This window comes from Rhincodon typus, chromosome 4 (assembly GCF_021869965.1).
Source record: "Rhincodon typus isolate 14 chromosome 4, sRhiTyp1.1, whole genome shotgun sequence".
NCBI classification, from domain to species: domain Eukaryota; kingdom Metazoa; phylum Chordata; class Chondrichthyes; order Orectolobiformes; family Rhincodontidae; genus Rhincodon; species Rhincodon typus.
In genome coordinates, this window is record NC_063335.1 from 117,536,019 (window position 1) to 117,559,503 (window position 23,485).

Genomic DNA, 23,485 nt, shown 5'->3' on the forward strand with positions numbered 1-23,485 from the left:
ATGGGGGGATAGGGTGGGAGTGGCCAATATATTCAGCAAAATAGCTAGGAGGGATAGATAGACCCATAAATTACAGGCCAGTTGGTCTAACCTCAGTGTTGGGGTGAAGAACGAGAAAGAGTTCTGAGGGTTGAAATATATCTGTACTTGGAGAGACGGATTAATGAGGGGTAGTTAGCATGGACCTGTTAATAGGAAGGTCATGAATAGGAAGGTCAATGGCCTAGTGGAATTATCGCTAGACAATTAATCCAGGAAACACAGCTAATGTTCTGGGGATCCAGGTTCAAATCCCATCACATGAGATGGTGAAATTTGAATTAAATTTAAAAAAGGCAGGAATTAAAAATCTATTGATAACCATGAAGCCAATGTTGATTGTCAGTTAAAAACCCATCTGGTTCACTAATCCCCTCAGGGAAGGGAATCTGCCATCCTTACCTGGTCTGGCCTCCATGTGACTCCAGGTTTTCAGCATTGGGTTGAGTCTGAACTGCCCTCTGTGCAATTAAGGATGGGCAATAAATGCTGGCCCAGCCAGGGATACCCATACCCTGTAAATGATTAATTGTGATTGACAAATGTGACTCATTTCCTTTGAGGAGACAGGAGTGTTGATGACGGTAATGTATTTGATGGAATTTAACAAATCTTTTGATAAGGTTGCCTGTGGCAGATGGGTCAAGAAAGTGAGAGCCCATGGGATACAAGGAAAAGTGGCACATTGGATCCAAAATTGGCTGAAAGGCAGGAAGTGGAGGGTGATGTTAGAGGAATGTTTCTGTGATTGGGAGTCTGTTTTCAATGGGGTTCCACAGAGCTCAGTGCTGGGACCCTTGCTGTTTGTGGTATATGTTAATTATTTGGAATCAAATGTACAGGATTTTATCAAGAAATTCATGGATGACATGAAAATTGGCTGTGTGGTATAAAGTGAGGAGGATAGCTAGGAAAAGCAGTTTCAAATAGAATTCAACCTGGAAAGGTCTGACATTCTTGGGGGGAGGGGAAGCTAACAAGGTAACAGATTAGGGTCATATGGCACGGAAACAAACCTTTCGGTCCAACTCATCTATGCTAACCAAATTTCCTGAAACTAAACTAGTCCCACTTGCCCATATCCCTCTAGACCTTTTCTACTCACGTACCTACCCAAATGTCTTTTAACTGTTGTACCTGTACCTGTACCTGCATCTACCACCTCCTTTGGCAGTTCATTCCACACATCAACCACCCTCTGTGTGAAAAAGTTGCCCCTCTTTATTCTCTCAGCTTAAAAATATGCCCCTAGTTTTGAACTCACCCATCCTAGGGAAAAGACCTTTGCTACTTAGCTTTTCTACGCCCCTCATGATTTTATAAACTTCTGTAAGATTACCCCTTAACCTCTTATGCTCCAGTGAAAAATGCCCCAGCCTACCTAGCCTATCCTCATAACTCAACCTTTCCACTCCTGGCAACATCCTTGTAAATCTTTTCTGAACCTTCTCCAGTTTAATAATACCTTTCCTATATCAGGAAACCAGACCAGAACTGTATACAGTATTCCAAAAGTGTACAATGTCCTGTACAACCAAAACATGATGCCCAACTCTTAGACTTAATGATCTGTGCAATGAAGGCAAGTGTGCTAAATGCCTTCTTAACCACCCTACCTGTGACACAACTTCCAAAGAACAATGTACCTGAACCCTTAGGTCTCTCTGTTCAGCAACACTACCCAGGGCCTGACCATTAACTGTACAAGTCCTGCCCTTGTTTGTTTTACCAAAATGCAATACATCGCATTTATCCAAATTAACCTCCACCTGTCACTCCTCAGCCCATTGGCCCAATTGATCAAGATCCTTTTGTAATCTTAGATAACCTTCTTCACTGTCAACTATGCCACCAATTTTGGTGTCATCAGCAAACTTACTCACCATGCCTCCTAAATTCCCATCCAAATCGTTTATATAAATTACAAGCAAAAGTGGATCCAGCACTAATCCCTGTGGAACACCGCTGGTCAAAGGCCTACAGTCCGAAGAACAACTCTCCACCACTATCCTCTGTCTCCTACCATCAAGCCAATTATGTATCCAATTTGCAAGCTCACCCTGAATCCCATGTGATCTAGGTTTATTAATTAGTCCACCATGCAGAATCTTGTCAAAGGCTTTACTAATGTCTATGTTGACAACATTTACTACTCTGCCCTCATAAATCTTTTTGGCAATGTCCTCAAATAAACTCAATCAGGATTGTGAGATCTGATTTCCCACACACAAAGCCATGCTGACTATCTCTAATCAGTCCTTGCCTCTCCAAATGCGTGTAAATTCTATCAGAATCCCTACCCACCCCTGATGTGGTCCTGAAAAGTATTACCATCACAGGTGTGCACATCAGCAGATCCCTGAAGATAGGAGGGCAGGTAGAGAAGGTGGTTAAGAAGGTGTGTGGGATACTTATCTTTATTAGCTGAGGAACAGAATACAAGAGTGAGAAGGTTATGCCAGAACTGTATAAAACACTGGTTAGGCCACCCCTGGAGTACTGCGTGCGGTTCTGATTACCACATTACAAGAGGGATGTGATTGCATTAAAGGGGGTGCAGAACAGATTCACCAGGATGCAGCCTGGGCTATAGTTTGAGGATAGACTGGGGTTGTTTTCCTTGGACCAGCGATGGTTGAGAAGGAAGCAGACAGAAGTGTGTACTACTGAGGATCATAGATAGGAAGGCACTTTTCCAACAGACAGGAGGCAAATACAAGAGGCAGAAGGCCAAGTGGAGAGCTGAGATAATTATTTTCATGTAGAGGATGGTGGGTGCCTGGAACTACTGCCTGAAAATGTGGTTGAATCAGAAACTCTTGTAATATTAAAGTAGTATTTAAATATTCACTTGCATTACCATAGCCCCAAGGGCTATGGGCCAAGAAATGGAAAATGGAATTAGTCAGATCTTTGTGGACTGGTGCAGATATGACGGGCCAAATGGCCTCCTTCTGTGCTGTAAATGTCTATGATTGCTATAAAGCCTCCTTCTACAATGCACTATTTAAGCCAAATGGAAAATTATTCTAGCAGGCTTTCCCACCAAGGCAATGGAAATTAAAAGAAATTGAAAAGCTATTTCCTTGTTCAAATATTCACTCACGGGATGTAAGCAGTGCTAGTTATGCCATGATCTATTGCCCAGCAGACAGTTAAGAGTCAACCACATTTGAGTGGGTCTAGAGTCACACGTCACTGACATCGACTGCACAGAAAAAGGCCCTTTGACGCATGGACTTTGTGCTGGTCAACAGCCAGCTAATATTGTAATCCTATTTTCCAGCACTTGGCCCACAGCCTTGTATGCTTGGTATCACGGGTGCACATCTAAATAGTCTTTCAATGTTTCGAGGGTTCCTGCCTCTCCCACCCTTACAGGCAGGGAGTCCCAGATTCCCACCACCCTCTGGGTGAAAAAGATTTTCCTCATATCCCCTCTAAACCTCCTGGTCCTTACTTTAAATCTATGATCCCTCCATCAAGGTGAAAAGTTTCTTCCTGTCTACTCTGTCTATGCCCCTTTAATTTATTACATCTTAATCATGACCCTGTCAGTCCCCCCTGCTCTGAGGAAAACAACCCCAATCTATCCCGTCTCTCTTCATAACTGAAACTCTCCAGCCCAGGCAACCTCCTGGTGAATCTCCCCCTGTTCCCTCTCCAGTGCTATCACAATGGTCCTACAGATCAGTTAAGGACAGCAGTCTCCTTCCCTAAAGGAAACAGTGAACCAGATGGGTTTTCATGACAATTGACAATAGTTACATGGTCGATATTGGGTTAGCTTTCCCTCCCCCTCAGATTTACATTGAATTCAAATTCCACCATCTGCCACAGTGGGATTCGAACCTGGAGCCCCTAGGACATCACCTGGGTCTCTGGATTAATTATCTAATAATACTGCTAGGCCATTGTCTTCCCATAATATGCTCAAAAACCTTAGTTACACACTGGAGAGGAAATTGCAAATGGTTCTCCTGATCAACATTCAACCCTCAATGAACATCACTGATTATCCACTCATTATTATGTTATTCTTTGTGTGAGCTTGCTGTGCATAAGTTCGCCATTGCACTATCTTTCAGTCCAACAGTGGCTTCACTATAAAACTATTTCATTGGCTCTTAAGTGTTTTGAGGCATCTGATGGCTGGGAAAATTAAAGCCTGTTATATTCAATAAATCCAAATGAAATCCAATCATTGCTTGACAATACAGAACTTCAACACTGTTGAAAGAAGACTGAGTTGCACTGTTCTGGACTAGGACAGAAGAGACTTGAGGAAAGGGGCATCAATTTATCTAGCAAAAGAGGAGGATACTGGCTGTTTACCAGTTGGGCATTTCCATAATTCACATCTGAATGAATGTTCTTCAAACTCATGAACTTAAGCAACTTGTGCAGGAGTTCCATATCAATGACAGCATGTTTGCCTAAATTATACCTGCCTAGTCAAGTTTGTCCTGAAATCTGTTTCTTGCATCCTAATGTTTCTTCAGTTTCTGACCCCTTTTAGCAATGTTGAATATCGATATGAAACACTGAAGGGCTCAGGCGTTATTGGAATTGCAATTCTTTGTTTCCAAGTGAGCCAATTCTTCAGTACAATCAGCCAAGCTACATGAGCACAAAGTCCTTCAGGGCAGAGTAAAAGACAAAGACCTGGGTGGAAGACCCATGGGAGTGGATGGAAGACTGAATTTCCATGATTTTTGACACGAGTTTTTTTGTTAAGCTCTGGTGAGAATGAAATGGTGCGGGTCATGACATCAGTGGTGCCTCACCACCCCCGTGATTCCATCAATGGGTATGCTAAGTTAAGATCATGCTCTTGTGTGTCAACATAGCCTATCCCTCTTTTTTTTTTAATATAACTGCACAGAGACTGGCATCCCATCACCAAGTCTTATGCTCCTCTATCAGGAAATAGCAGAATGTTAAATCGAGCTCTCTACAATGCTCTAATAAAGATCTAGATGCACCAACAGCAAAAGACAACAGGTATTTGACGAAAACAATGCAACCTGATAACAATTTTAAAAAAACTTATTTTCCACACAGTAAAATTCAATAAACTGGGAGCTGCTATTAGCAAGGAGAATGCAGCAACTGGCCTCGAGCGGTTAAATCTGAGAGCTGGATGAAATCGGTGATATTTTCTCAAGATGACATTTACCCCAAATGTTTCCCTCAGGCACAGAAAGCATTATTAGTACAGCTGTGGAGATAAAACCAACAAGCATACCAGAAATACGAGCAGGAAGAGGCCATTCAGCCTTTTGAGGAAGGCCCACTACTTACTATGATCAAGGCTGATCGGATCATGGACTCAACTTCTGCTGCTCACTTGTACCTCCCCAGGTGACCTATAAACCTGAGAGTCCACCATCCCCTGCAGTCAATGAAAAATCTATGAGCCAATTTTCCCTTCCAGCTTCACATGGGCTACTGTGTTCCAAAATCGAGTTACACAGTTTTCCTCTCTGCGTGAACACACAGCAACCATAATCCGATGTTACCTAAACAACAAAAGAAGAAATCCAAAAAGGAAAAATTTTGGGAATGAATTGCATCAATGCAAAAGCTTTTGATCTTTTTTTTTGGGGGGGGTGGTGGTGGAGGGAGTCGGGGAGAGAAACGTTGCCTAGTCGCTTTCAGGAACAATAAAAAAAACCCTCTTCCAACAAACCGATAAACATTTCATGGACATCCCGCAAGTTTCAAATGTGGATATAGACGCAGTCTCGGAAAATGGTGCATCACCCAACATTCAGCTTGGGAACCAACAGTCAACAGCTTTAACCAAACGCATGGATAGTGTGTTTTTTTTAAAATCTATTTATTTTTTAAAATTTTTTTTGAATTTTTGCTCTCTCTCTCGCGATGATTGTGTCAGTTCAGTCCAGCGGTTCCTGTTTTATTCGAATGACAGGTGGTACACGGGATAGCCGTTTGATTTCCCGCCTTAGTACATATTCACTAAACTGGGAGGAGTCAACTCCACCGCCGCTGGATCCAACAATTTCAAATCCCTTCAGCTGCAATCGTTCCAGCACCTAGCAAAGGAAATCAGACAATGTGAAGCATACAAGCACACATAAAAATTTAATGTCCTCATCTCACCAAGGGCAGCAGTGTGGATCTCAAAGCCAGCTTCCACTCGCCAAGACCACCACTGCAGTTTTGGAGCCACCCAAAAAGATTGGCTTGCATTTCAGCAATTTCTATTATTCATTTCGTGTTTGGGAAAGCTGTCATCTCTAACTGGCTTTTGGCAGATCACAGAATATAATGAATCCAAGCTGCTGTTTGCTGAAACACAGACACAGAAATTTCCCTTTTGAGAAACCGCACAAGACTTTGAATGCATTCCCCAGAGATTAATAACAAATGTTATAAACGTCAACTAATACAGAAATACTTTGACCAAAACCTCTTAATTAGCCACTGAACATTCTCCTGAATCTGTTTAGCATTCTGCTCCTGGTGCCAGTAGACGGTCATTGTACAATTTCTGAAGCACACTGCCTAATAGGACAGATTCCATAGTAACCTTCAAATAGGAACTAGATAAATATTCAGTGGTAAAACAAATTACAGAGATATGGGGGAAGATTGAGAAGTGCAATTAATTGGATTAAAAAGATTGGGGCTAATTCCACCAGCTGAAACCCATCCTTTTAACTTGTTCAAGGAATCTGTCACTGGCAATAAAGGATTTCCTACCTATCCCTAGGTGAGTTGCCTTCCCGAACTGCTGCAGTTCAGGTACTGTTGGTAGACCATGATGGAAGGAGTTCCAGGATTTAGATTTGCAATGGTTAGCCCAGCATTTACAACCAATATCTAATTGCTTGGGAACAAAGGAATATAGGAACAGGAATAGGCCATTCAGCCCCTCAAATGTTCCACCATTCAATGAGATCTGTGGAATGACTCCATACACCTGCCTTTGGTCCATATCCCTCAATGCCTTTATTTAGCAAACATTTATGCACTGCAGGTTTAAAATTAATAACTGTTTGAGCATCAACTGCTGTTTGTGGAACAGAATTCCAAACCTCTCCCCGGAGTCACATGTAGGCAAAGGAGATAGCAAAAGCTGCAGATGCAGGAGTCAGAGTCAATACAGTGGGGAGCTGGAGGAACACAGCAGGTCAGGCAGTGTCAGAGGAGCAGGAAAGTCAACGGTTGGGTCCTCCAGCTTCACGTGTAGGCCAGGCCGGGCAAGGATGGTAGATGTCCTTCCCAAAAGGATATTGATGACCCAGTAGACACTATTAGGCCAGTGTTTTTTTTTTAATTATCCTAGATATTCATTGATTCAAATTTCTCCATCCACAATGGTAGGATTTGAACCCATGACAACAGGCCATTAGCCTGGGTCTCTGGATTACTAGTCTATTGTCAATATCACTACACTACCATTTCCCCTTTATAAAACAATGTAACACAGTGAGTCACATGAGGAAATACTAGAGCAGACAACGAAAAACTTGGTCAAAGGAGAAAGTAATGCAGAGATGGAGGGGGCAATACCACAGTGGGATTGCAATAGATAGATGAGATTATAAAATGAAGGACTGACTTGACTGGGAGCCAGGGTATGTCAGTGAGCATGGGGGTGGGTATAGGACTTACTGCGATTTAAGACGGAGAGAGAGAGAGAGAGAGAGAGAGAGAGAGGGAGAAAAAGAGAGACAGAGAGAGAGAGAGTGAGAGACAGTGAGAGAGAAATAGAGAGGTGGAGAGAAGCAGAGAGAAAGATAGAAAGACGGAGACAGAGAGAAAGGGAGAGACAGTGACAGACAGTGTGTGAGGAGACACACAGAGAGAGAGAGAGGGACACACAGTAAGAGAGAGAGAGAGAGAAATAGACAGACAGTGTGAGAGAGGGAGACAGAGAAAGAACAGAGACAGTGAGAAACAGGCAGACAGACAGAAAGAGAGAAATGTGTGTGAAGACTTTAGCCTATTACCTGAACAGAGTTGAGGTGGCAGTAGCCATTGAGGGGGAATCGGATGACATGCGTTGAGTCATGATTCCAGCCAGCGTTGATTGAGTTACACATCACATCCCCAATTTCCGGGAACACTTCTTCGATCAGAGCCTTGTCTCCGCTCAGAGTGATCCGCTCCCCTAAGTCAGGGGCCACCCGCACCACCAGACACTCGCACGGCCGCGAGACCCGGCCTAACTCCCTGTCCTGTTTCCAGCGCTCCAGCTCGATCAGCATGGGCTGCAACTGGAAATACTTGGCCTCTTCAAATAACAAGCTGTAATCCTGAATGCAACAATAACACAAGCAACAAAAGGCACTTTACAAAGACATTCTCAGGTGTTTGCACTACATGGACAGAGAGCCTCACAGACACCACAGAAAACACTTGCACTGGTTGTTACAGTTTGTTATTTGTTTTAGTCTTTCATGGGATGTGGAGCATCACTGTCACAACCATCAATTCTTCTTCCTAACCCTAACTGCCCTTGAATTTATTGCCCACGTTGAATTGCCCATCGAGTGGCTTGCAAAGGCCATTTCAGAGGATAGTTGAGAGCCAGCCACATTGCTGTGGGACTGGAGTCACACACAGGCCAGGCCAGGCCAGGTAAGGGCAGCAGATTTCCTTCCCTGAAGGAACCAGACAGGTTTTTACAACAGTCTTTACAACAACCATCACTAGCTTTCAATTCCAGGTTTCTTTAAGTCAGATATTTACAATAAAACTGTTCAGATTTGCTATGACATATCTTTGCAGGAGCTGGGACTTGAACCCAGGTCTTCCAGCCCAGAGTAGCGACATTACCACTGTGCCCCAAGAGCCCTTGGTTTTGAAGTTTTTTTTTATTTAACCTACTTTTCTAATCAACCTGTTCAGAGATGTTATTGCACACCTCTGGAGCAAGTGGGACTTGAACCCAGGCCTTCCAGTCCAGGAGTAGGGACACTACCACTGTGCCACAAGAGCCCCTTCTTTTCAAGGCACACTCCGTGACAACATTAGTCCCAAATGACTAGAGGTACGTGGATAATTGAGAGTGAGAAAAGAGAAAGACTTGCATTTATAAAGTGTTTTTGTGACCAATGACTTCCTAAAGTGGTCTGCAGCCACTTAATCATAGAATCTCTACAGTATGGAAGCATGCCATTCGGCCCATTGAGTCCACACCAACACTCCGAAGAGTGTCCCACCAAGACCCACCCGCTACCCTGACCCTGCATTTCCCACCCTACACACTATGGGCAATTTAGCATGGCCAATGCACCTAACCTGCACATCTTTGGACTGTGGGAGGAAACCCATGCAGACACAGGGAGAATGTGCAAACCCCACACAGATAGTCACACTTAAGTAGTGTTGAAGGGTAGTCACTGTTGTAATACAGGAAACTGGCCAAACGAATGGCACACAGCAAGCTCCCACAAACAAGGTGAGAATGTCCAGATGATTTGTTTTTGCGATGTTGATAAATTTCTGGTATGGCATCTCCTCTGTTCATCCTCAAAATAGTGCCATGGAATCTTTTCCAGAGGGATGAGGAGGAATTTCTTCTCAAAGGTAAGTGAATCTGTGGAATTCCTTACCGCAGAAAGCTGTCATTGAACATATTTAAGAGACTGAGAGAGAGATTTTTAATCAGTAAGGGACTCGAGCGTTAGTGGAGTTGAGGATTATCAGATTAGCCATGATCTCACTGAATGGTGCAACAGTCTCGATGGGCTGAATGGTCTATTTCTGTTCCTACATGTGACCGTAGAATTTTACAATACTGAAAGAGGCCATTCAACCCATCATGTCTGTACTGGCTCCTGAAACAGCTAACCAGCTATTTCCACTCCCTAGCCCGATCTCCATAGCCCTTTAACTTCATCTCTTTTGGACATATATCCAGCTCTCTTTAGAAACCTCCGAAAGAATCTGCCTCCACCACTCTCCCAGGAAGCGCATTCCAAATCCTAACAACTCTCTGAGTAAAGAATTTCCTCCTCATCTCACTCCGAGCTTTCTAGTTGACAGTCTTGAAATTGTGTCCCGCCATAAGATCATCTCTTAATCTTCTCTGCTCCAAGGAGAAAAAACCAATCTCTATAATCTTTCCTTGTTTCTAAAATCCTTAGTTCTTGGAATCTGTCGAGTAAATCTCCTTTGCATTCTCTCCAGTGCTTTAACATCCTTCCTTAAATAAGGTACCCAATGTAGTGATTGTAACAAGGTCAGCCAGGTAGACCTCATAGAATACGAGGTCCCTGATTGGGGCCGTTAATCTGGTCCAGTCAGGAAGCCTTGGCCGACGGATATAAACAGGAATGCCAGAGGTTCTGAGATAACAAGGTGTGGAGCTGGATGAACACAGCAGGTCAAGCAGCATCAGAGGAGCAGGAAAGCTGACGTTTCGGGCCTAGACCCTTCTTCAGAAATGGGGGAGGGGAAGGGGGTTCTGAAATAAATAGGGAGAGGGGGGAGGCGGACAGGAGATGGATAGAGGAGAAGATAGGTGGAGAGGAGACAGACAGGTCAAAGAGGCGGGGATGGAGCCAGTAAAGGGGAGTGTAGGTGGGGAGGTAGGGAGGAGATAGGTCAGTCCAGGGAGGATGGACAGGTCAAGGGGGCGGGATGAGGTTACTAGGCAGGAGATGGGGGTGGAGCTTGAGGTGGGAGGAGGGGATAGGTGGGAGGAAGGACAGGTTAGGGAAGCGGGGACAAGCTGGGCTGGTTTTGGGATGCGGTAGGGGGAGGGGGGATTTTGAAGCTTGTGAAATCCACATTGATACCATTGGGCTGCAGGGTTCCCAAGCCGAATATGAGTTGCTGTTCCTGCAACCTTCAGGTGGCATCGTTGTGGCACTGCAGGAGGCCCAGGATGGACATGTCGTCTGAGGAATGGGAGGGGGAGTTGAAATGGTTCGTGACTGGGAGGTGCAGTTGTTTAGTGTGAACCGAGCATAGGTGTTCTGCAAAGCGGTCCCCAAGCCTCCGCTTGGTTTCCCTGATGTAGAGGAGGCCACAACGGGAACAGCGGATACAGTATACCACATTGGCAGATGTGCAGGTGAACATCTGCTTGATGTTAAACAACTCCACCTCCCAGTCGCAAACCATTTCAACTCCCCCTCCCATTCCTCACGCACCACATCCATCCTGGGCCTCCTGCAGTGCCACAACGATGCCACCCGAAGGTTGCAGGAACAGCACCTCATATTTTGCTTGGGAACCCTGCAGCCCAATGGTAACAATGTGGACTTCACAAGCTTCAAAATCTCCCCTCCCCCTACCGCATCCCAAAACCAGCCCAGCTTGTCCCCGCCTCCCTAACCTGTCCTTCCTCCCACCTATCCCCTCCTCCCACCTCAAGCCCCACTCCCATCTCCTACCTACTAGCCTCATCCCGCCCCCTTGACCTGTTTGTCCTCCCTGGACTGACCTATCCCCTCCCTAACTCCCCACCTACACTCACCTTTACTGGCTCCATCCCCGTCTCTTTGATCTGTCTGTCTCCTCTCCACCTATCCTCTCCTCTATCCATTTTCTATCCGCCTCCCCCTCTCTCCCTACTTATTTAAGAACGCCCTTCCCCTCCCCCATTTCTGAAGAAGGGTCTAGGCCCGAAACGTCAGCTTTCCTGCTCCTCTGATGCTGCTTGACCCGCTGTGTTCATCCAGCTCTGCACCTTGTTATCTCAAATTCTCCAGCATCTGCAGTTCCTACTATCTATGCCAGAGATTCTGTTCACTCAGAGTTGGCTCTGAGGGAGCTGGATCAGTGTCAAGGACTCTCCCCATGTAAATAAAGGGATGGGATACCGGCCTCTGTGGAGTTATTTCACCCAGAATTGAACACAATAAATATGTCTGACCAATCATTTGTAGTGGTGTAGTATCACTTCCTTGCTTTTATACTCTATGCCTTTACTTATAAACCCAACCATCCTATAAACCTTCTTAATAACTGTTTCAACTTGCCTGGCCACCTTCAGAGAATCATGTACATGAACCTCAAGGTCCCCCTGCTCCTGTACTCCCCTCAAAGGCATACCATTGAGCCTGTATTGTCACTCCATGTTTCTTCTATTAAAATGCTTTACCTCACATTTCTCTGCATTGAAATTCATCTGCCAGGTATCTCCCCATTTGGCCAACTTTTCAATGTCCCTTTGAAGTCGCTCAGTGTCATCCTCACAATTTACTATTCTCCCTAGCTTAATGTCATCTGCAAGTTTAGAGATTTATTTCCCTCAACGCCCATCTCTAAATCATTTCTGTAAATCAAAAATAAACCAAGGATCCCAACACTGATCTCTGGGGAACACCACTTTCAACTTGTCTCCAGTCTGAGAAATAGCCATCTATGCCTACCCTGTTTTTCCTATCTTTAACCAACTTCTAATCCACACTGCCAAGGATCCATCAATCTCAAACATTTTGAATTTGCTAATTAACTTGCTATGTGGCCCTGTATCATCTTTTGGTATCTGCCTGAGCATTCAGATAGGGCCGTGGATTCACGTCTCACCCAACAGGTGACAGCTCCAGTAAGAGTTTAGTGTCAGTGCCGTTACTCCCTGGAATTTGTTGGGAGCTTTTTACTGCCATGTTGCATCTTTATACACTTGCGGAAGCTGTAAAGCTAGTCAACTTACTTTGAAATCGTCAGGAATAAGGAGCTTTGAAGTGCGCAGGAAGTTTAAAATGTAACGAAACATCTGACCGTCTCTGTCGATGAAGTAATGCTGCTTCAGGCTGTCCAGGACAATGGGCTCCGTTCCATCGAAGAGGCGACCAATTCTGCAACAAGGCAACAGAAAACACAAGTGTCAGACATCTGGATGATGTGCAAAGACCAATCTTTAGACTGACAACGACAAATTGCTGGAGGCACCACCTAACAGAAACTAGGAGCAGGAGCAGTCCATTCAGCCGTTTGATCCTGCCACACCATTCAACATGATCATGGCTGATCCTTTATCTCAATGTCATCACAGAATTCTGCATTATCAACATCCTGGGGGTTATCAGTGACCAGAAATTGGACTAGGCCATCGATATAACTACAGTGGCTACAACAGCAGGTCAAAGGCTAGGACTACTGTGGCGAGTAACTCACCTCCTGACTCCCAAAGCCTACAAAGTCCACCATCTACAAGGGACAAGTCAGGAGCGTGATGGAATACTCCCCACTTGCCTGGATGGGTGCAGCCCCAATGATACTCGAAGCTTGACACCATCCAGGACAAAGTAGCCAACTTGATTGGCACCACATCCACAAACATGGAAAAAGGATTTTATGTCAAATTTTGTGAGATATGTCAAATTACCCGAAATGATTTATTTAAAAGAGATCACTGAAAATTCACGGAGACTTCTTTTTTTGAAACAGGGCTTCCGAGAAATCACTTGATTGTCAAGAACTGCTTGCCTTCTTGAACAGGATTGGCTTGGAGAGGGTCTTGTCTTATCTGGTTGAGTTGGAAGGCAGCCTCTTAAGGATAAGCTGAGTTGGAGGAAAGCTCGCCATAAGAAAGCTGCCCAGCTGATCTCTTTCATTTCTGAAAAAACTCTCTTGTTGAGTTCAGGGTAAGACCTATTTGTTTTTTTGACACAGTGATTGAAGAAACATCTCATGGTTTATTTTTTGACTTCAAGAGTAACCAAATGACCTTTCTGCTCCTATGATGCTGCTTGGCCTGCTGTGTTCATCCAGCCCTGCACCTTGTTATCAATGACCAAAGTGTTTTTTTTTCAGAAAGTCAATCTTTTCAGAAGTCTGATTTGATTCTCTTCTCCTGAAATGTGTAAGCATGTTTTGGGGATAAGCATTCATGCTTTACCTTTCACTGATTATGTCTGGTTCACCAATTATGGGAACTTCATCGGGGATCAGTTGGTTCAGTTGGCTAGACCCGGCTACAGTGAAATGCCAACAGTGTGGGGTTCAATTCCCATGCTGGCTGAGATTAACATAAAGGATTCTCCTTCTCAATGTCTCCACTCAGCTGAAGTGTGCTAACTCTCGGGTTAAACCAACTACAGTTGTCTCTCTCTCTTTAATGAGACAGCAGCCATTGGGTCTGGTAGGACTATGGCAACTTTATCTTTTATGGCATCTTTGTTGATAACAAACCAGTGATTGTGTTTATTAAGAAATCTGATCAAGATATCGCTTTTTTAAAATTCATTCACAGAATGGAGGTGTCACAGGCTGGGCCATCACTTATTGCCCGTCCCTAATTGCCCAGAGACAATTAATAGTCAAGCAAATTGCTGCTTTTTTCAAACATGATTGAGCTGAGGTGTTGAATTGGTCACATGGGAAACTGGGAAAAGTATTATTTTGCGTTGTGACCTGAAATGATTGGGATTAGAGACATTATACACTTCTCAGTCAAAACACGGGATAGTACCACAGAATCTTTACATGCAGCAGATCGTGCACTCAGGGCCTTGATTTAGAATCTTAGCCACCCCTTGACAGTGCAATTTTCACTCAGTTCCAGCCCTGTGATCATCTAGAAAATGTCTCTTGAACCCGTGACCTCCTAACTCAGGGGTACAGTGTTACCCACTGAGACAAGACCACTTGCCCTGGATGGGTGCAGCTCCAACAACACTCAAGAGGCTTGACACCATCCAGGACAAAGCAGCCCGGTGGATGTGCACTACATCCACAAATATTCACTCCCTCCAACACCGAAGCTCAGTAGCAACAGTGTGTACTATTTACAAGACGCACTGCAGAAATTGATCAAAGATCCTTTGACATCACCTTCCAACCCACAACCACTTCCATCTAGAAGGACAAGAGCAGCAGATACATGGAAGCACCACCACCTGCAAGTTCCCCTCCAAGCCACTGACCATCCTGACTTGGAAATATATCCCCGTTCCTTCAGTGTCAGTGGGTCACAATCCTGGAATTCCCTTCCTAAGGGCATTGTCGGTCTACCTACAGCTCGTGGACTGCAGTGGTTCAAAAAAGCAGCCCAACCTGCTCAACCTTTCCTCATCAGTGGTGCTGTATAATAATTGCTCCCATGATATGCCTTGCAATGATTTGTAATGTTAACAGAGCTCTACAAATGCAAGAAGCTGTTGTTGTAAATCCCACGCTCAGTGAGGAGAGGAAAATGGTCCTCGGTGTCACAATCACATAGTATGGATACTTTTGCCTGAGAGAGAGAGGGAGAGGGAGGGGGAGAAAGGGAGGGGGAGAGAGAGGTGGAGGAACAAGCAGCGACAGAGAGGGACAAGGAGGGAGAGAGAGAGAGAAAGAAAGACAGAGAGAATCTTAAATTTACCAAAATGTTACTGAGAATCGAAGGGTAAAATTACAAAGCACTATCACACACGTTAGAGTTGTAGTTCCTAGAACTTAGAAGGTCACAGGATGATTTGTTCAAAATTTACGAGTGGAACTGATAGTGTAGACAAAAAGAATCTATTTCTACTGACTGACGGGAGTCCAGAATTGGGGGTCACAGTCTAACAATTGGAGCCAGACCTTTCAGCAGTGAAATTAGGAAACACTTCAGGGACAAAGAAGGGCAGACAGTTATAACCCTCTCCCACAAGTGACCATTTATGAAATTGAAAGGAGTTTTGTTAACCAAAGGCATATGAGACAATGGAGTTTGGTCACAGATCGGCCATGATCCCATTTAATAGTTAAATGGATTTAAATTTGCGGATTAGGAACATGTTAGATCAGTCTAGCAGGGCTGAATGCCCTGTTATTTAATATAATCGTGACTGATCTAATTGTCACCTTAGTACTACATTCCCACCTGCCCATGATAACGTTTCACTCCTTTGTGTCCATCCATCCAACTTTGCTTCAAAAATTTTTCCACTGTCTTTGGAGTAAGATAGCCCCAAAGTTCATGATCCTCTAAGAGAAAAAAATCCTCATCTGTCTTAAATGGACGACACCTTATCTTTAAACAGTGACCCCTGGTTCTAGAGTGTCTCACAGGAATAGTGGTAATATTATTTGGCTAGTAATCCAGAACTTCAGGTCAATGTTCTGGGAACATGGGTACGAATCTTACTGTGAAACCTGAATTCAACCGAAACAAAATCTGGAATAAAGAGATGACCTAATGTGACAACTTGTTGTTAAAAACCCATCTGGTTCATTAATGTCCTTTCGGGAATGCAATCTGCTGTCCTTATCTGGCTGGTCTACAAGTTTCACAGAAGATGTGAGGGGCAAGTTTTTTGGCAGAGTGTGTGTTGGGTGCCGGGAACATGCTTCCAGGGATCGTGGTGGTGGCATGTATGATAGGGGTGTTTAAGGGACTTTTAGATAGGCACATGAATAAGCAAGGAATGGAGGGATATGGACCATGGGCAGTCAGAAAGGATTAGTTTCCTTCGGCGTTATGTTCAGTACAACATCATGGTCCAAAGGGCCTGTTCCTGTGCTGTTCTGATCTATGTACTATGTGACTCCAGACCTACAGCAATGTGACTGCCCTCTGGGTAAATAGTTTTGGGCAATAAATGCTGGCCAGCCAGCAACCAGCACATCCCAAGAGTGAATTTTTTAAAAATCTGCAAAATCCTGATAGTTACCTCTTAGTTACCTCAACTTTTCCTCATAAAATAACATTCTCGCTCCCCTTGAATCCCAGGTATTGGTCGAGCAAATCTCCTCAGCGATACTCTGGCTCTGTCCTACTGATTGGCTGATCTTAGAAATAAGTTTACGTCATGTCACCAGATTTACCTTGAGTCAGAAAACTTAGTTAGCGTTGCCAAACTACTGGTATACATGTGACCTCCCACATCAATGTGCACTGGGGCATTGGATTTGGTGAGCTGTGCTGGTGTTGGGATTCCCTGATTAGTCAGCGGAGATACAGGAGACCTGGTCAGCAAGGGCCTTGACATGTTGTGCCAGCTGTCCTGTAAAGAAATGGTCAAATATTAGTCAGCAAAAACCCATTGACTAAGACAGAACCCACAAACAACAACAATGAGTCTGTAACGCATGATGAACACATCACTGGAAGTGACATTTAAATAGAAGGCAAGAATAAACTCATGAGGTGAACTGTGAAAAATTACTCATAAACTGCCTAAAACTATTGTTTAGCATTGGAGAACATATTAAAAAAGATTTTTTTTTTTTTACAAAGCCTGACTACAGCCATTGACACATTTACTTCTTCAGAATTGTGGGAACTCTGAATAGTATACCTGAGCAGGTTTAATCTCATTAAGCAGACGGTTAACTCGAGATGGGGTAAGTTTTAAAACGGGAAACACAAATTCACGTACTTGAGTTGTTGTCGGCTGCCACATCAAATTTTAGCAACTTTCTGTCAAACTCAAGCTGACTGCACTTTTGGCAGTATTTATTTTGCAAAACAGAAAACTGGGTCAATTAAAAATAACATCCAAGAATATTGATAAAATAAAAACAGCATTTATATGGCACCTTTCACAATCTCTCAAACCTTTCCACAGTCAATGAAGAACTTCTGAAACACAGTCACTGTCATAGGGAATGTGGCAGCCAACGTGTGCACAGCAAGATCTCACAATTAGAAGACAGATAATGAGCGGGTGCCTCAGTAAGACGGACCCTAAAACGGCACCTCCAACCAGTGCAGCATACCCTCGGGACTGCACCAGGAGCGAATACATACTCAAGTTTAAAGACTGACTTAAACTCATAACTATCCAAACTAACCGAGGGGTTTATACTGAGTGATGACTTTTAAAGAAAAATAGATGGTCTCTTGAGCGAAGCAAATTTGCTCGAGAGAAGAATGAGGAAGGTGAGAAGCAAAAAGGACTGACAGACTGGTGACGTGTACCATGTGTACCATCTGTAAGGTGCACTGCAATGACACCCTGAGCTGTGACAGGACTCTCTAAACCCACGACCACTTCCATCTAGAAGGACAAGGGCAGCAGATGCATGGGAAGACCACCCCCTGCAAGTTCCCCTCCAAGCCATTCACCGTCCTGACCTGGAAATGTATGACTGTTCCTTCAGCGTTGCTGGGTCAACATCCTGGAATTCCCTCCCTAACGGCACTGTGGGTGTCCCTACATGGTTTCAGGGCAGCACCACCACCTACTACGGATGGGTGATAGATAGATAGATGGGTGATAGATGGTGACCTAGCCAACAACAGCCCTGCTTTGTGAACAAATTAGAAAAATGGGACTGACAGTCAATTTGGATGTGATGGGCTGAATAGCCTCTTTCTATTCTGTAGAGACTTTATGACTCCACACAGAATTGAGCTCTTTCCCGTAAAGGATATGGACTATGAAATCAAATAGCTGAGATGACGAAGGTGGGTGGCTTTAAAAATAAGATGAATATACAGGAGAGAGTTAGGGATAGAAGTGAATGCTGATGGGTGAGTCAAAGTTAGGTGGGCGAGGGGTCCTTGTGCGTAGCGTAAACACTGACAAAGCCTAAATGGCTGTTCCTCTGCACATTCAGTTTAACCTGATGAAGATTACCATGTAGTACCTTGCTTTTGCAAAATAACAAACTGCAAACTGCATAATAGAGTCATTCAGTACAAAACAGACTGCTCAGTCCAACTCATCCATGCCGATCAGATATCCTAAATTAATCTAGTCCCATTTGCCAGCATTTGGCCCATATCCCTCTAAACCCTTCCTATTCATATACACACCCAGATACCTTTTAAATGTTGTAATTGTACCAGCCTCCACCATTTCCTCTGGTAGCTCATTCCATACACACACCACCCTCTGCGTGAAAAAGTTACCCCTGCGGTCCTTTTTAAATGTGCCCCCTCTCACCTTAAACCTATACCCTGTAGTTTAGGGCTCCCCTAACCCTCAGAAAAATACCGTGGCTGTTCACCCTATCCATGCTCCTCATGATTTCATTAACCTCTATATGGTCACCCCTCAGCCTCCGACACTCCAGGGAAAAAAGCCCCAGCCTGTTCAGCCAACAACTCAAACCATCCAGAATTCTGGCAACTTTTTAAAAAAATCTTTTCCGCACCCTCTCAAGTTTAACAACATCCTTCCTATAGAAGGGCGATCAGAATTGTACGCAGTATTCTATGTCCTGTATAGCCATAACATGACATCCGAATTCTTATACTCAATGAACTGACCAACAAAGGAAAGCATGGCAAATGCCTTCGCCACCCTGTCTTCCTGCGACTCCACTTTTAAGGAACTATGCACCTGCATGCCGAGGTCTCTGCTCAGCAACACTCCCCAGGGCCCTGCCATTAACTGTGTAAGCCCTGCCCTGGTTGCCTTACTAAAATGCAACACCTCACATTTATCTAAATTAAACTCCATTTGCCACTCCTCAGCCCATCTGATCAAGGTCCCATTCTGCTCTGAGATAGCCTTCTTCACTGTCCACTATACCATCAATTTTGATGTCATCTGCAAACTTACTAACCATACCTCCTGTAATCACATCTAAGTCATTTATATAAATGACGATAAGCAGTGAACCCAGCACTGATCCTTGTGGCACACCACTGGTCACAGGCCTTCAGTTCAAAAAGCAACCCTCTACCACTAACCTTTGTCTCCTATCTTCAAGCCAATTTTGTATCTAATGGGCTAACTCCCCCTGGACCCCATTGTGATCTAACCTTGTATGCCAATCTACCATGTGTAACCTCATTGAATGCCTTGCTAACATCCATATGTACAACATCTACTGCTCTGCCTTCATGAATCTTCTTTGTCACTTCTTCAAAAAACTCAACGAAGTTAGTGAGACATGATTTACATGATTTCCCATGCACAAAGCCATGTCGACTACCTCTAATCAGTCCTTGCCTTTCCAAATACGTGTAAATCCTATCCCTCAGGATCCCCTCCAACAACTTACCCATCACTGATGCAAGGTTCATACATCTATAGCTCCCTGTCATTTCCTCACAGCCTTTCTTAAATAATGGCACCACATCAGCCAACCTCCAGTCTTCTGGCTGTTGATGATTTAATATCTCAGCAAGAGGTCCAGCATTCTCTTCCCCAGCTTCCCACAAAGTTCTGGGAAACGCCTGATTGGGTCCCAGGGATTTATGCATTTTAAGACCTCCAGCACCTCCTCCTCTGTCATATGAACTCAAAAGGCAGATGTAAAAGTGGTTGAATCGTAAAGTCATTTGACTTGTAATCAATGCTAATTCTGAAATGTCCACAGACAGCTATTTAAATCCCACCATGGCAGCTGGGGAAATTTAATTTCAAATAAAAAGAAACTTGCCTGGATGGGTGCAGCTCCAACAACACTCAGAAAGCTTGACACAATCCAGGACAAATCAGCCCGCTTGATCAGCATCATATCCACAAACATTCACTCCCTCCACCACGAATGCTCAGTAGAAACAGTGTGTGCTATCTACAAGATGCACTGCAGTAACTCACCAAAGATGCCCAGGCAGCACCTTCCAAACTTCACAACCACCTCCATCTAGAAGGACAAGGGCAGCAGATACATGGGAACACCACCACCTCCAAGTTCCTCTCCAAGCCAGTCACCATCCTGCCTTGGAAATATATCGCTGTTCCTTCACTGTCACTGGGTCAAAATCCTGGAATTCCCTCCCTAAGGGCATTGTGCGTCTATCTACAGGACATGGACTGCAGCAGTTCAAGAAGGCAGCTCACCACCACCTTCTCAAGGGGCAACTAGGGATGGGTAATAAATGCTGGCCCAGCCAGCCAGAGCCACGTGCCATAAGTGAAGAAAGAAAAAAAACATTTGGAACACAGCTAATCTTAGTAACAGGGCAACAACAAGTATCACCAACTGTTGTAAAAAATCATTTGATTCATGAATGTCCTTTAGGGAAGGAAATGTGCCGTCCCTACAGCCCTCAGAAATGGCCTCTCAGCTCAAGGGAGATTGGGAGTGGACGAGAAATGATGGCCTTCCCAGTGACACCCACAACCCCCGGTATTAATTTTGAAAAACTCTCTGAAGATTTGATATGATAAATATTTATTAAGCTAGTCTTTTGAAGTGCCATAACATACAAGGATAGAAATGAGAGTGCAGTAGATAGGTGCTTGATGACCAGGTGGACATGATAGGCTGAACAGCCTCTTTCCATGCTGTAAAAAGTCTATGAATCTTGTAAGAAACCAGGTGTTTGAAATTGATACAACCAATCAGGTCACTGTGTTGATCAAGCATAAGTTACTACTTTTAATCAATAACTTTTTTTTACTTCTTAATGGGATTTGGACAGTGTAGCAGCTACCCACAATACTAAACTCAAGGAAGTCATTTATGCTTCCACTAGGTCACTAATATCATGGTATTCCAGATGCCACTGGAGTCCAAATTAGCATTCATCAAACTCAAAACTCATGCATTTTTAAAAAAAATCACTCATGGGACATGGGTGTCGCTGGCTGGGCCTAGCATTTTTTGCCTGTCCCTAGTTGCCCCTTGAGAAGATGCAGTGAGCTGCACTCCATGTGCTGTACGTTGACCCACAATGCCCTTAGGGAGGGAATTCCAGGATTTTAACCCAGTGACAGTGAAGCAACGGTGTTATATTTCCACGTCAGAACGGTCAGTGGCTTGGAGGGGAACTTGCAGGGTATGGTATTCCATGTATTTGCTGTCCTTGTCCTTCTAAATGGAAGTGGTCGTGGGTTTGCAAGGTGGAGGTCACTTTCAGTGACACCATGTAAATCCAACTAGATGGTGTCGCTATGGGATCTCTTTAAGCCCAGCTCTTGCTAATAGCTTTATTGTTTGCCATGGAATGATCATTAAGATCATACCCCTTCATTCCTCCAATATACCGATGATTCATTAGCAATATTTTAAGCCGCAAAGAATTTTACACAGCTCAACATACTCCCTCCTGCACTCAAATTTGGTAGTGCAGAAAATACCACAGTCCATTAAGAAAAATTTATTTGATTGGATTTGATTTGATTTATTATTGTCACATGTACCTAGGTACAGTGAAAAAGTTTTGCGTGCAGTAACATACAAAGATCGTAGGGTGATAGAACAGAGCGAGGAATATTAAGTTACAGCTGCAAAGAAGGTGCACAAAAAGCAAGATCAACGTTGGATTTGAAATTGGAGAGGTCCATTCAGAAGTCTAGTAAGAGTAGGGAAGAAGCTGTTCTTGAACTTGCTGGTATGTGTGTTTTGTACCTTCTGCCTGATGGAAGCGGTTTGAAGAGATTATAACTGGGCTGGGAGGGGTCTTTGATGATGTTGGCTGCCTTTCTGAGGAAGTGAGAAGTATCGATAGTGTCAATGGATGGAAGGTTGGCTTGTGTGATAGACTGGGCTGTGTCCACAACTCTCTGTAGTTTCTTACAGTCCTGGGCACAGCAGTTGCCGTACCAAGCCGTGATAGCACTTGAAAAACAGTGGCAGGATCGGACACAGTCAGTACTGATATATGAAAGCTTAAACATGCTTTACAAATCTACTAGAATTCTTCAAGGATGTAGCTAGCGGAGAACGATGAGGGGGTGTCAGTAGATGTGGTTTATTTCTCATTCTGAAAGCTTTTGCTAAAGTCCACATAAGAGGTTAGTGTGTAAAATTAAAGCGCATGGGATTGGGGGTAGTGTATTGACATGGATAGAGAACTGGTTGGCATACAGGAAACAAGCAGTAGGAAGAAATTGGTCATTTCCCAGGTGACCAGTGGGTTATCACAGGGATCAGTGTCTAAATCACAGCTATTCACTATACATATCAACGATTTAATGAGAGAACTAAATTTAATAGTAGAGCAGGTTCGAAGGGTTGAATGGCCTACTCCTGCTCCTATTTTTCTAAATCTCAAATTTACCATTGAAAAGGAGCAAACAAACAAATCTCACCTCCTCATTATGTAGGTGAGAAGTCCATCACTGAGTTCTTAATGACTATCTCCTGAAAGCCTACATTCACTGATCAATCCATGCATTGGGCCTCCTACAGTCCCACATCCTACAAGATCAATCTATTGGCAACACCTGACTAGGGCCCTACGCATGTGCTCATCATGTAAGCTTCACACTAGGATAGGGTGTATCAAAACTATCCCGTGTGATAATGGCTACGCTGATCAAATCATTGCTCACTGTAGGTCATGAAAAGTCCTATGTCCACCATTCTGATCTCTGAGCGGTGCCCAGTCTACCTCAGATTACCCTGAAGCAAGTTGTCTCATGCTGCTACTATGCAGCAAATCCACAAGTAGCTTTCGCCACTAGTAGGATGTCATTGTCAAACCAAAAAGACGTTTTGTCTTTTACACAATCCAGCAAGTGTGATATATGAGTTTCAATACCAGTATGATGCCAACTGTGCAGGCTATATGTCCCAATGACGATATCAATCAACACATCCCATTCAGAGTGGGCAGCATGTTATCATGCTCAACCAGCCTGCGCTTACAAGTCTCAGAACAATATGTTTACCATGAGATGTGATTCTGCTTTCA

At 44.0% G+C, this 23,485-nt stretch overlaps 1 protein-coding gene across 1 annotated transcript in view; it reads right to left on the reverse strand.

Annotated features, from left to right (window-relative positions):
• Window positions 1–5,862: 5,862 nt before the first annotated feature.
• LOC109920007 (BTB/POZ domain-containing protein KCTD1) overlaps window positions 5,863–23,485 on the reverse strand; it is a 123,991-nt gene continuing 106,368 nt past the window's right edge. Inside the window, exons 2-5 of the mRNA XM_048596237.1 lie at window positions 16,768–16,946; window positions 12,683–12,827; window positions 8,022–8,327; window positions 5,863–6,098 (exon numbers count right to left, since the gene is read on the reverse strand). Of these exons, the coding sequence (XP_048452194.1) occupies window positions 5,940–6,098; window positions 8,022–8,327; window positions 12,683–12,827; window positions 16,768–16,946 (789 nt within the window). The 3' untranslated portion in view covers window positions 5,863–5,939. The remainder of the gene's footprint in view (window positions 6,099–8,021; window positions 8,328–12,682; window positions 12,828–16,767; window positions 16,947–23,485) is intronic.